Source organism: Nyctibius grandis, chromosome 14, assembly GCF_013368605.1.
Source record: "Nyctibius grandis isolate bNycGra1 chromosome 14, bNycGra1.pri, whole genome shotgun sequence".
NCBI classification, from domain to species: domain Eukaryota; kingdom Metazoa; phylum Chordata; class Aves; order Nyctibiiformes; family Nyctibiidae; genus Nyctibius; species Nyctibius grandis.
Genome location: NC_090671.1, coordinates 12807435 through 12821517, shown reverse-complemented (window position 1 = coordinate 12821517; position 14083 = coordinate 12807435). Strand labels below are relative to the sequence as shown.

At 45.8% G+C, this 14083-nt stretch overlaps 1 protein-coding gene across 10 annotated transcripts in view; it reads right to left on the bottom strand.

Annotated features, from left to right (window-relative positions):
* The window catches only part of PITPNM2 (phosphatidylinositol transfer protein membrane associated 2), a 138257-nt gene that overhangs the window by 40844 nt on the left and 83330 nt on the right, over nt 1-14083 (bottom strand). For all 10 annotated transcript variants that reach the window (XM_068412831.1, XM_068412830.1, XM_068412828.1 and 7 more), the window contains 4 exons: nt 13078-13292; nt 11301-11422; nt 9431-9664; nt 1624-1947 (listed from right to left, as the gene is read on the bottom strand). In XM_068412831.1, coding sequence (XP_068268932.1) covers nt 1624-1947; nt 9431-9664; nt 11301-11422; nt 13078-13292 — 895 coding nt within the window. The remainder of the gene's footprint in view (nt 1-1623; nt 1948-9430; nt 9665-11300; nt 11423-13077; nt 13293-14083) is intronic.

The following is a 14083-nucleotide window of genomic DNA, read 5'->3' as shown; positions in this document are numbered from 1 at the left end:
CTTGCTCCCACATGGTAATGTGCTGCCAGCGTGAAGAAGGATTAAAATATCTGCGTGACGTACTTCCCAGCACATCACAATTCATTCTTTCATTACTTTTTCTTGTAAAAGCGGAGACATTCTGCAGATTAAAAGAAATTCATGCTTTGCTCCCAGTGAAAACCTTCAAGTGAAATCCTAAGAGGTCGGAAAACCACAGCTTCCGATGAACGTGTCAGCATTGGGAGAGGGGGCTCATAACAGAGAGACAGGCACATCAATATAAAATCCTCATGCAAGCAAAGTAGCCAGCATTTTTATCTTTATACAATGATTTACAAAGCATCTGGTAGGTTCTTCCCCGGGGCTCACTCCAGTGAGTCATCGGAAGGTAAAACTACCGCTCATCTCTCATTCACCCCGCGATGAAATCAGGGGTGGAGTGGTAAATAAAAACGGGAGACTCAACTCACAATAATTAGTGCATATGAGAGATGGAGAAGCTTCACTCACCCAGATGTCCCGTTCCACCGACACTGGAAGAAATGCTGCCTCTTGGGGTTTGCAGAAAAAAAAAAAAATCAAAATTTTTTTGCCCTCTTGCTGTGACAGCTATTACCCAGATATCAGGTGCCCTCGACTAAAAGGAGAGGGAATTGCTGAGGGTTCAAGACTCTAACTTGCTGAGGATTCTCCCCTTTGTACAGAATTGTCTCAGGAAGGGAAGAGTTTAACACAGCAAAAAAAAAAAAAAAAAAAAAGGCGTCTGCCTGGGGCGAGACGAATGACAAAATTCAGGACCCAAAGCTCAGTCCTCACAGGGTATCCAGAGGGGCTTGAACAGCAAAATCCCGAAAGCTTGCTGGATGGTACTTAAAAGGGAATGTAAACGCGATCCACGGTCCCACCAAATCGCAGGCTGTGAGGTTTGGTTTCTGAGCAGCCACCACGCACCATCACCAGCGGAAGGCAGCAGCCCCAACCAACTTTTCTTTGGGGTACCTGCCTTAGTTTCCCCAGGAGCTGATGGGGATGCTTTGCTGTGCGAGCTACACTGCAGCACCCACGGAGCCAAATGCCCACTTCTGAAACGAATGGCACCTAGCAACGCGTAACCCCGGCTACGGAGCACGGGGTGCCTGCCATAGCTACCTCCTGGAAAACAACCGGCAGTCAAAGGTGACCCACAGCAGGGTTGGTTTCGTGACACAGCAGACAAGTGGACATCCAGAGAGGGAACACCACTGAAGGACCAGGCCTTATAAAAGCCACCAGTGGCTCTTGGGTAACAGGGACTAACTCTCTGCACTGCTGTTTGTCTTCTGAGACCCAGCGCTGCCAGCCAGCTGCTGCCTGCTCTTCTACTGTTTTTTCATAGTTCCTCTGCTTTTGAGATTGGCAAGAATTCTGCCGTGTGCCACTGAGTCACAGTCATGGGATGACTAGAAACACTCCCAAACCCATAACAGGTTACCTGAGAAGACTGAGCCTCCAACACCAGCAGAGAAGACCTCTGAGTTAAAAGGACTCACAGGAGAAATATACATTGTCCCAGAGGTGCCAGCCATGAGGAGACATGGTCATACCTCCCAAAAGCTCAACCTCTGTGCAGTTCAGAAAAGCAAGTCATTAGCAGCATCTTACCTCCTCTCTTTGAGGATCGTGAGGACTTGGAAGAGGTGGACCACTGCTTGGTGAGCGATCTCCCAGAGGCTGTTTCGCTGGTACCAGCAGCATCCTCTGTGTCAACAGGTGAAACTACGTTGGCTTCAACATCCTTCTCACCAGGAGTGTCTTTGACACCGTGCTGCTCACTATCATTTTCACTGCAGAACTGGGCCATCTTCTGAGCCAGCATCAACTGTGCCTCCTTCTCCAGCTGCCGGATATCCTCAATGGTGAGCCCATACCATTCATCCTGCCAGCACCAAGCCTGCCGATGGGCACGGACCATGACCTTCCGCAAGCCTGCAAAGTCAGAACGCCCCAGTCACCAGTGCTACAAAACCACAGGAATCGATGCATTCCCTTCCCCAAAACCTCAAGACACCGTGGCAAGGATATTACCGTGGCATCAACAACACAATGCTATAAGCTGCACTAAAGGACCTTCATACAGCAAGTGTCAGGATGGCAAACTGGTCACTTCATGTACTTTATCTCCTCAATTCTTGCTAACCAACCATGCACTGAAAAATCAGCCAGTCTTCTGTGACTGCTTTTGACTTGGGAAGGGATTTCCTAATTCTCGATCCAGGACTTTGCTCTGTGACTGCCTGCTTCAGCAAGGAGGAGCCAGGCACAGACCACAACTGCAACTCCCATGAAGTTCTGGGAAGTTGTAATATTTGGATCCAGCCGTGAAAGTGAAATATATTCCCAGAAGAATAAAAAAAAAGAAAAAAAAACAACATCAACAACAAAAAACACCGATTTTTTTTATCCAGGAAGAGTTTCAAGCGGTTCCTTGGTGAGCACTACACAGCCCACCACAATTGTTACATGATGGAACCACATCCCACATCAGCAGTGCTAAGACTAAAACTTCTCCTTTCCTTGGAAACCTGGTTTCTGCACCTGGTTTCTATCTATCAGCAAAACAGCATCACAAATACGAGCTTCTGAGATAATGGGATGGGAAGTAAAGTGAGGGAGGGAATAAGGATGCTTTATTTTGCAGATACCATCTGCCTTCTGCTGCATGAGAAAAATGAAGTGGGTAAAGCCAATTTCAAGTATTTCAACGTGTCACATATCTGAAAGGAAGAACTGTCTCAATATCAACACACAATGCTCCTGACCAGGCAACAGAAACTTTCCTCCAAGACTTAAACTTGTTGCCTAACATCATCATACCACCGAGACTTTTAAAACGATATAGTCACTCAGGATTTTCAACCGATGTTATTCCTTAAAAGCTCACGACAGGTCAAAGCTCCAGACTACTATTTACTACTGATGGGAGCACACAGCAGTAACGGTGCTTTTAAAAGCTTCTATAAATACTGACAAACTAATGACAAACTAATCCTCAGGAGCCCTTCTGGGAAAAAAAAAAAATCAATTAATATTGTCCCCCTTTAATTACTGGGAAACTGAGGCAGGGATGGATTGAAGGACATGCCAAAAGCAGTAGAGAGGTTTGTTGTCAGAGGGATTATGGACCCACAATCCTTCGGTGCCAAGCCTGGAGCAGAAGCATGCTGTGATGAAAAGCTGGCAGGCAGCGTAGCCAACCTCTCACTCTAATGAAGGCCCTGGGCGAAGCCCACAGGCCACACCACCACCACTGCTATTACAAGATAGAGCGCAATCAATAGGCTACATTAAAATAATCCAGGTTTTGGGAGCTGCAGATTGAGCTCTCTAAGCACCACCAAGAGGAAAGACAGCCCTCGTAAGCCATCCTCCATTTCCAGGAGCATGGCCAAAGCTGGATGGCCCCATTGTGCCCAAGGTTTCTAAGGTGTTTCCAGCAACATTTGCTTCACTATTGTACAGTAAGTCTTAGACCTCACTGCTGCCACCGTTTCTGTGATCTTCAGCCTCAATATCTCTTTTGTTTTCAGCAATCACTTTTTTCTTTTTTTTTTAAATCATACAAAAAGCCAATTTTTATATAGTTATTTCCTTCCAGGCCTGGGCACTATATTTTCTGCTCTGCACTTTGGTTAGTTCTTAATGCCACCAGCCATCACAAGTCAACCTATCAGGAGGAAATAACCATTGAGATCAGCAGCTAATGCGATGGACCAGCTCAACCTGAACTTCATTTGCACAGTAAGATTAAATCCATCAATATTTTATGCATTTCTCTGCCTGACTTTCAGAAGGGAGCTCCACGTAGCAGAGGCAAGTTTGAGCCAGCAGACTGTGACCTTCTGGGGGCAGAACAAGGGGCCTTGGCAACTTAATTCTGTTCAACCTTAGTTGAGATTCAGAGTTATTTCCCCTGACAGATTACTTTTTGCAGAACTACAGGAGAATGTTTTAGCCTCTTCACCTCTCATTATGATTGACAATCAGCCGAGCTTAAAAACGAAGATTAAACTCCCATCACATCCACACTGAAGGCCAAGAAAACGTTTCCCTTGCCGTAATTCAGTTCCCAACACCACAATCATCCTTTGGACTCCCACATCCACTTCTGCCTTGCTTGAAACACCTTGAAAACAGACCCTGATCAGACACAGAAGCGAACGACCCCCTTGCTCTCATCCCCTCCATTCCAGGGCTCAGCAGCCTCTGCTCATGCTCCTGGACCCAGCCTTGATGTATCAATGCACCAACTCCTCAGGAATCCTGTGTCAAGGCACAGATGCCACCAACCACATGCTTTTGTTTTAATGGACTGTCATAGGGAACCTGAAAACCAGTTGGGAGTAAAAAAAAAGTCTTCTGAAGTTCCCCTCTGCCTTCTTTCACTTCATCTCTTAGATCACAAAAATGGCTATACTGTTTCCTCCCAACCCGCAGACGTCCCCATCTGCACTGCTCCCATCACTTTGATCAGACATCCCAAATCACCCTTCCTTAAAGCCTTGTTCTTTTGCAACTAGGACGGCATGACAGGGCTTCATGGCTGTTGTGCCTCTATCACTTCAGATTAGTTATGAAGTCAAAAAGAGTGAGATTATTTTCCTAGCCTCTGGCCTTCACCTGGGATGTGTCAGCGACGCTGCATTTCTCTTGCTTAAACACAGGGAGAAAACCGGGAAGAGAATGAGGCTGTCCAGGTACAAAAGAAATTGAAAAATAAAAGTCAGGGCATGCAGAAAAAAAATCTTCGCTGCTAGGGATGGAAAACTTGTGCAGTCCCTCAGCGCACAGCGGTGAGTATATCACTGAATTAATGTTCAGCCTGCAGCGCTGAAGCCTTCCAGCAGGCAGAGACCCAGAGGAAGCACCGAGTGCCCCCACGCAGCTGTATGGATTCAAGAGCCAGCTACAAATGACTGACCTCACCTGTCCAGACACTGCTTCCCTCCCTGGGCAATGGAAAAAATCGAGTCTTAAAGCATTTTTATATCAAAATGTTAGAGAAAAACAAGCTTTTTATTTGAAAAGTGAAAAGGAGGGCACAAATCAGACCAAGGGAACAGAGTGTAATTGGGAAAAAATTCTCTTTTTAACAGATCAGAGATGCCCAACAGGACAGTGCTGAGGGCGTCTGTGGTCTGGTTCGTTTCCATTTTTCTCTCTGGGAGGAGGGGAGATGCAAACATCCCCTGCGCAGCCCGAGAAGTCCCTGTCCCACACTCAATCCCACGCACTGTGCTTTCAAGCCATGCCTCACGGCCGGCTGCAGCCCATCTGGCAGTTTGCCTTGCAAGCCTGTGGCACGCCGCTGGCTAGCAAGAGCTGGCCAGGGAAGAGAGGTTGGGTACGGCATCCCACCGGTCACCTTATTGCAAGTCGGACAGAATGCAACAAGCCCAGTGGAGCTGAGGCTCTGGGCAATGCAAGGCTCCTCCATCCCCACACCACCACGTGCTGTGGGGTGCATGCTCCCTTCTCACCCACAGAGCAAACCAACCCCGCAGCATGCAACAACGGCAGGGTAGGAGATGGGCTCCCCCAAAGAGGTCTTTCTGGTGTGAAGAGAGAACTGATCAGCGCAGGAGAATCAGGGGGGATTTCAGAGTAGGTTTTCCACCTCCACTCAGCGTGCACCACGCTCATCTGAGCCTTCCTTCCCGGAATCAGAGGATAACCCCTCAGTCTGGGCAGGTAAGTCACACACTGAAGTCAATCACAAGTAATGGGAATGGGTTTTTTATAAGGATGTAGGTACCAGCTCATTTCAGTAATATCAGTAGTTAACAAGACTATTCTGTCTCTAGAGCACGCAACGCTTTGGTTTAAAAAAAAAAAAACCAAGGAAACCACACATGCATAAATGTACACACGCAGATTGAGCTCAGAAGTACCCGTCATTGTTGTGTTGATTTAATTACAACATTTCCCACTGCGTTGTGCAGAAAGATCATCTGTGAAGAGTCTAGCAGGGGGGCAAACATTTAAATCACTTGCCTTTCAGCTCACCACTTCAACAACCCAGAGACTGGATGAATCCATGAGGTGCCAACTCTTGTAAATGATTTGTCTGCAGATTGAACCGAATCTCACAACAGGAACGTAATTGACCATGAGACAAGCCAGGACAGAGAGGATTCTTTAGCTGAAGTTAAAAAGCTTTTGTTTATAGTTCCGGGTTTGTTTTTCAAATTGAAGTAAAAATAGTAACCGAAACAAAAACTCAATTCAAAAAACAAAACAACCCCCCACAAAACAAGAAAACCACCACCCAACCCTGCCCAAACCCCCCCTTCAACTATCCATAAAGCAACTGTTCAGGTACCCATTGACTATGTACCCAGTGGCAACATCCCAAAGCATTTTATAATGCACTGCCACAACTTCCTGGCAGCAGATAAAGGACACCTGATTTTCCTTGTGCAACACTATTTCCTTGATAGTCACAACAGATCCCATAACCTCGTCAGTACAGTTCTGGTTGTCTGAATGTATCCATCAATGGTAATCCACAGTCATACCCGCTTGCTTCCCTACCTTCCCTTCTTCCCTCGCTCAGACCACTCAGGAAGAAAAGCCTGCGGTGACATCGGCGTCATGCTACCTGCAACCTGCCTACCCTTGAGAAGCCGCTACCTGCAGGCTCCAATGGGCAGCATCCTTCATAGAATCACAGAACAGTTTGGGTTGGAAGGGACCTTAAAGATCATCCAGTTCCAACCCCCCTGCCACGGGCAGGGACACCTTCCACCAGACCAGGTTGCTCCCAGTCCCATCCAACCTGGCCTTGAACACTGCCAGGGAGGGGGCAGCCACAGCTTCTCTGGGCAACCTGGGCCAGGGTCTCACCACCCTCACAGGAAAAAATTTCTTCCTTCTGGATGAACTTTCCATTTGAGGGCTTAAGTGAAGCAAAAGTTCGGCAAAAGAACTTTTAAAACCACTCCCACTTTATCACTGTGCAACAACTTGGGCATATTTAGCCTAAGATGTACTGGCTTAGACAAAGCTCCAGTTACTGGGCTGGGAACACCCTTTGCCGTAGTATATAATCAATAACACATACACAGACAACACACTTATTTAACAGCAAAAGAATCACAGCCCACGTGCACCATTAGGAAGCAAGTGGGAGCAGAATATTATGCAGTGCCGGTCCAATTAAGCTTAAATTCTATGGGAAAGGAGTAAAAAAGCATACAAATACTACAGCCAAGTAGACTAATAGCCCACAATTTTAGTCTGTGTCTCAGGCTGTCAAAGCACTGAGTAACTGTCCAATTAGTCATCAGAAAAAATGGCTGTTGCACTCAGTAAGACTGAGAACACTTCAACACCACCGCCCAGAGTCACTCCCTCTGCACTCAGGAGCTGTTCTACATATCAAAGCCCATCCGTCATTCAACTCAGACGTGTTCCTCTTTCAAGCCATTCTCTAATTTTAGTTTGCACCACTAAAGGACTGTTCGCCGCCTCGGGCAGAGGTGGGATCCCGCTCTTGGTTTCTGCCTTGGTTTTCTTGTTGGCTTGATGACCCTGCATAGAGCCAGCTAATTCCCCAAGAAACAAACTTGCAGGAGCTGGGAAGAGGAAGCAGGAGAAAAATGCCAAGGAGGGGCCGGCCAACAAGAACATCTCTGGCACCTGAGAGCTTGGTCCACCGTCAGCTGCACAATGCACAAAGGTCTCCATCTGCTTTCGGTCACCAGCTGAAACCCCAACACTGGGATCAGCATATAAGCCTGGTCAGCCATGCTGTAGCCCACATCTTTTAACTTGAAGATCCTCATACCTAGCTGTCTTTGGTACACACGCCCTGTCACCTTTCCCACTCACTAATGGTTCCCCCATGGCTATCCCATTGCAGGAGAAGGCTCCACATCTTCTGCAGATACCCAAAGCTTTTGCGTTCACTTTCCACTCACTCAACTTCGCCTTGCCTTAAAGACTTTTCTGATTTTATGCATCTTAACCACTTTGAAAAACAGCATTTGCCATCATTATAACAGAGTGGAAAGGCTTTTGAAAGGCAGACAATGAGCTGGCTCGGCTCTCCGCAAACACTCAATCAAGAGGAAAATGGCAGGCAATCTTTCATGAAATACAAAAGAAACGTTTCTAAGGGACCACAGCTTAATCTATGCCAAACACCTCAACAACTGAAGAGTCACATGCTTCTTTTTCATTTAACAGATACAATGGAGTTGTTATTCTGCCCCCATGTTTTGCAGTATACACTAAATTAACCCATGGCACCGAAACACCAAGGGAGTTCATTGCAGAGCCACTTGTAATACAGTCTGTAACAGGCAAAAACTTCCATCTGGGGGTAAAGCAAAACCAAGGGAGCTTTAAGTAAGCAACCTGTGACTATTCAGAGTGGTGCACACTATTCTCTGCTGCTCTATCAGTGTTTTCTACATCAGCTCCCAGGAGCACAGTATGACTGAAGAGAGCTATAACATTACTTAAGCCCTTCAAAGAAGCTTTGCATATAGAAAGGACAGCTGTAGAGGTCATGTAGGAGGATTTACTGGGCACGGAAAGCAAGCAGCATCTTCACACAGCCTTCCTTTGGCCTTTTCTTTGCCAGAGGACAGTCATAGCTCTGCACTTTTTTGAGATGGGAATGCTTCTTTACAACATTCTTGAAGTTTTCCACCTGGCCATAGATCCTGTCTCTTGTGGCAAGGCTCAGAAACTGGCTCAGTTGTGTTATAGATTTTCTGCAAAGAACAAATTACTGCCAGCACTGCTACCACCTGGACTGTCTCCACTTAGTCACTTCTGGGACACAAACAATACCTCCTTAAAAGCATTGACCTAAGAGTGATGCATTAATCAAAGCAGCACATTTACTCACAACTGAGAGCTGTCAATGACCCATGGTGGGTTACAGCACAGTGAGGTGGGCAGCCCGGGGCACAGAGATGTACGGCTGCACAGAGACCCACCAGTGCTGCCACGAGGCAGGCAGAAACCAGGGACACTCCAGGGAGTGGTTTTCTGGAACCACTTAGGACTCAGAAATGAAGCTTATTTCTTTGAGCAGCTCTTCAGGATTTTTTTCACAATAAAGAAAACTGGCAGATTTTGAAAACGCTCTGGCAAAGTTTAACAGACAAATCCTTATCTAAAAAGGAGAGAATTCAAGACCTCGCCTACGCAGGATTTGAAACCCTTTCAGTGGCTACACATGGTTCAGATTCGTACATACCATGATTACAAGTGACAGAACAACATAATTTTTTTCTGAACTGACCCACAGCTCTGCAAAAGAGTAATCAGAATCTGAGAATCTCTTCACAGACATGTCTTGGGATATGACACATTGCACATACCTCACCTTTGTGCTTCAATTCAGAAACAACATTAAGGAGCTGACAGTGAACTTTGCAAGACCATAAATGCTCACCAACATCATGGATAAACCGCTCAATTTTCGACTGCATCCCCCAGTATCTGAACTCGACTTTACAGAGTTTATATGCACACATGATGGGGTATTTCCCAGGGTTGTTCTTGTACTCTTGAATCCAGTCTTCTGAGAGGGGACCTCTTTTAGTCTTCACTGATTTATACAGCCTTGGATCCTCCTCAGCTTTGTATTCATGTGGAGGGATAGGATCTTTAACAATATCAATAGGATCTATAGAAAGAAAATAGAAACAGACATTTCCTTTTCCTGAACAGAAGAAGAAATACCATTTTTCAGGAGTTATTTCTGTTTTACTAAGTACCAGAAGCATTACAGCAATTTAGTTTGTTTTTACTTACACTTAAACAACCGATATTTAAATTGTTTATAAGTTGCTGCTGGGCAGCAATCAGCTCTGCCAGAGAAACTAGCATACACAGTTCCAGCAAACAGAGGCTTTGCTCCAAATAGATGTTTTTGCCCACAGTGCCTGCAGATCCACAGCACTCTGGCAGATCTGCACGCTCCGTCTTTCCAGCTCCAAAAAGATCTTTTGCACATTCCATCTTTCAGCTTTTCTAGGATCACTCACAGTGCTACAGCTCTGTATCACCTGAGATGGTTAAATACACCTGCCCTTTCCTAGCACTGTTATGGAAAAGACACTGAATATCTTACCTTTGGAGCCATCAAGTGAGGTTACTGCTAACTCCTCACACGCTATTGTTACACCAGGTGTACTAGGGAAGGCAGAAAGTTTAACTTAAGCCCTAATTAACACTTCAACAATGGAGAAGTGGGAACTGCAATGGGAGGGGAGGGAATGAACATATTTTAAAGATCTGCAATCCCTACCCCAGACCTCAGCAGAAGCATCTGAAGTTTGGATCGAAGGGCAGGATCGCACGTCCCAAGAAAGGACAGCTCTTCTGACCCTTCTCAATGAGGCAGCGTGACTCAAGCCTGTTTGTTCAGTACTGAAAGCTGGATCAGATAGGCTCAGGCTTGAGGACAGTCAAACTGAAGTTCAAAATGAAGAAGTTTAAACCAAGTAACACTCAAGTGAAATTGCATGGGGTTACTGCCATGTTCTGCATGTCAACAGTGCTCAAGGAGCCAGAGCAGCCACTAGAAGTCCTTCCCCAGAGCTGCCGCCACTTCTCCACTCTCAGCAGCTTCAGAGCAAGGGATGCTTCAGTCCTGCGTGGCTGTAATTGCCAGCACTCCCTGCCACACAGTTAAGTCTCTGAAAAATGCCACAGGCACAGGCCATGAGGGACAGCGAGACAGAGGAATTGCGATGACACTTGCCATTCTCTGCCTTTTTATGAGATGATCCCTTTTGCCTTTTCTCATTAAATCCTTACATATATAACGCTCATTAACCTGATCATCCAAGGACAGCTGTGAAGCTGAAGTGTTAATTTGCATGAGGGCAAGACTGAAAGGAGAGGAAGCAAAAATGCAATACACCTTCATGCTTCAGAAGTGCAGACAGGAATGATTTTCATATACGCAAAGGAGCTACACAATTATACAGCAGTATTTTCCTCTTCTGCGGTTATTTCTACTTATTGCTGCCAAAATCATTAGATGTCTTGCTCCCCTCAGGAGCTGCACAAATAAGACAGAAAAGCATCAGCTTCAATTTACAGACAAGGGAGTCAAATTATTTCCATGTGATTTACATCAAGCCTAGAGGAGAACTCAGGTGTCCTCAGCTCTACTTGATGTAACCCTACCCCGCAGGCTGACACCCACAGGGGTGCACGTGTGTGTTTGGGGGGGGATGGACTTGCAGATGGGACATACCAAGCCAAAAAATAAAGCAGAATAAAGGAAAAAGTAAAAGAAAAAGGCTATTCACCTAGAATGGTTTGTCTTTTTTCTGCAGGAGAAAGGTTGAACACATTGACATGCTCTCCTGGATCAGTTTTGTAGTACGTCTCAATATCGATAGAGAACTTCTCCACAAAAGGACACGTATATCTGAAAGCGAGAACAATGCAGCTTAGAGTAAATCCTGCTCGGCTTGGCAAGCGGAGAAAACACTCTCTAAGATGTACAAAATCAGCTTCAAATCCAAGCCAGCCTTCACTCATGTTTTACTTCAGATGCGTTTAAAATACTGACTGTACAGATTAAAGAGATTTTCTTTAATAACTTCTTAAGACAGGAGCTCGCCTTGGACATGTGGCTTCACTGGAATAGCTCTGGTTTAGTAAAACCCCAAGCCCACAGCAAAGGGCTGTGCTCCCCATGAGGTGTTACCTGGGTTACAGGTGAGAAGATACCCATGTGCCCCATGCAGTCACTGGAGATTGGGCACCCACATTGACCAAGAAACAACTTCCCGGGGTGGCAACAAGCAAGCGCTGGCCGGAGAAAGCCCGAAGAGACCACCAGGTCATCTCACTTTGCAGAGACACTGACAAAACCCTGCAATTTAGTTTGACAATTTCTCCTCCAGGAGATTCTCAGGCCAGATTGCTTTTAAAGGAGCAGTTTTCAGCAAGGAGATAACTTTCAGGTCTGCTATACTAACAAGTTATGTTATCCTTGCAGGTATGACACAGATACTAAACACAAGGACACCCTGGAAATGCATCTCTACCAGGAGAAAAGCAGAGCTCTTGCCTGGAACCTGTGGCCGAATAAAATACGGACTGATTCTGCGCAGGGCCAGGTTTCCTGGCCAGCTGATTGACTCACGGGCATTTCCAGAGAATAGACACAACCAGACTGGAAATGCACTTTAACAACTTGAAAGTCAGCTCCATTATATTTAGTCATGAGCAACTGCCCGTATGCAGACACTGACTCCCCACCTTTCCTCAGACTGATGTCAATTGCAGGGAGCAGCAAAAACAGAACTATGAAACTTTTCTAGATTTTTGATAAAAATCAAAATATTCATTAAAGCCTTTTTATTACGAAAGACGACAGCAGCATCAGACTTGTAAACCTGGAAAAGGGCAAATGCTCTGAACCAGAGTAACTGGCATAAAGCCTATTTATTCCAGGACATCTGAAGTCCTCCCAGACAAAATAAGCTGAAACAAGGAGGTCTCAGAGGGCTCCACAGAGCCTCTGGCTCTCTTCCCTTCTCAGGGTAAAAACCACAGGGTGTAGGTTTGTTATTTTCTAGCTAAATGACAGTAAGACAGCTCCCAGCAAAGAAGCACCAGATTTATTTATTTATTTACTAAGATTTTTCTCTCCCCACACTTTCTCCCCTAGAACACACGAATCCTGTCTTACTTGACAGCATTCAACGTGACAACCTTCCCATCATCGTGTACATTTATAACTCGACTGAGCCAGCAGATATCTGCAACGTTAAGTAGAACATGTAGTGCGGGATACAAGCCTAAATAAAAACCATCCAAGATTTCCCACGCTTTGATGGACAAAACAGCTCACATGTTAGAGCAAGCGGCCACAAATTCTCAAGTACGTACGCAGTCAGCTCAGGCAACGCTCGCACTCCTGAGATTAAGCATCGTGTAAGAATTTTAGGACTTGACCCCAGTTTCTCTAAAGGATATTACAGGAGATGGAAGAGATGCCACTGCCACACAGAGTGACATCAAGCCCTCTCTTTAAAGTAGGGAAACACCTCTGGACAGTTTGCTAAGTTTTACCTTGTCCTTGTATAAGGATATGCATTCCAGGATTCCTCTTCGACTCGCAGAGCTGCCTTGGGCAATATTGACCGAAACCAGCTGGGTATGTGCATACCAATGTGGTACACTTTGTGGGTATACTGCCCATTGCCTCCTGGTCCATCCATGTACGGCCGGTTCTCCAGGATCTCTACTCCGCTGCCTTCCCCACATGTCTCCTCTCTGCTCTTTTTCTGAAAGGGAAAATATATCACATAGTTAATCCTTCCAGTCCATTGTCTCAAAGCACATGAACATTGGGGATGGTTTCTAGGTTACCAGACCTCGAGATCCTAAAGGAAAGGTTTAGAGACTCATCTGGCCAACATAGGAACAGAGATCTGATTTATTAGGAATCCTGTAAAAATCTGGATTTGGACACTAGAGACAGTTCAAATGGAGACCTAATGACACATCAACTCCTGCTCCTACAACAGGTTACACATCGCTCTTCCCGAGAGCGCACTGAACCTCGGCTCCAGCTGCGAACCACCCAACAGCACAAGAAGCTGTCGCATCAGCGGCTGACACGGCCAAGGGGAGTTTGTCCGACTTGGCACGTTCTCGCGGTGGCGTATCAGCGTGAAGAATCACAGACACACTCAGCCCGACAACACAGTGCTAAAGACTATTTTATGGCCTAAAACCACAGGAGCTGGGGGCTTGTTGCTTGTGGTCTGGCAGGGCAGCAGCTCTCCAAGAACAGCCTGGAGACTATGCTCTGCTAATTAAGATATTTAGAAGAAACAACCGAAGTTTTCCAGAACGCACACAGCACCCCCTGGCAGCCTCCGTACTTTGGCTTATTTGTGATGTTGTTCCTCATTGAGAAACCTGGCAAAAATTCCTTCAATAAAAAAAATACTAATTTCAGTGCTTCGAAGAAGAGCTAGAGGCAAACCAAATATTTATTCATTTCTAACATATTTCAGCAGATTGGGTGATGTATAACCACCATCATTTCCAAACAACAGATTAATATTGT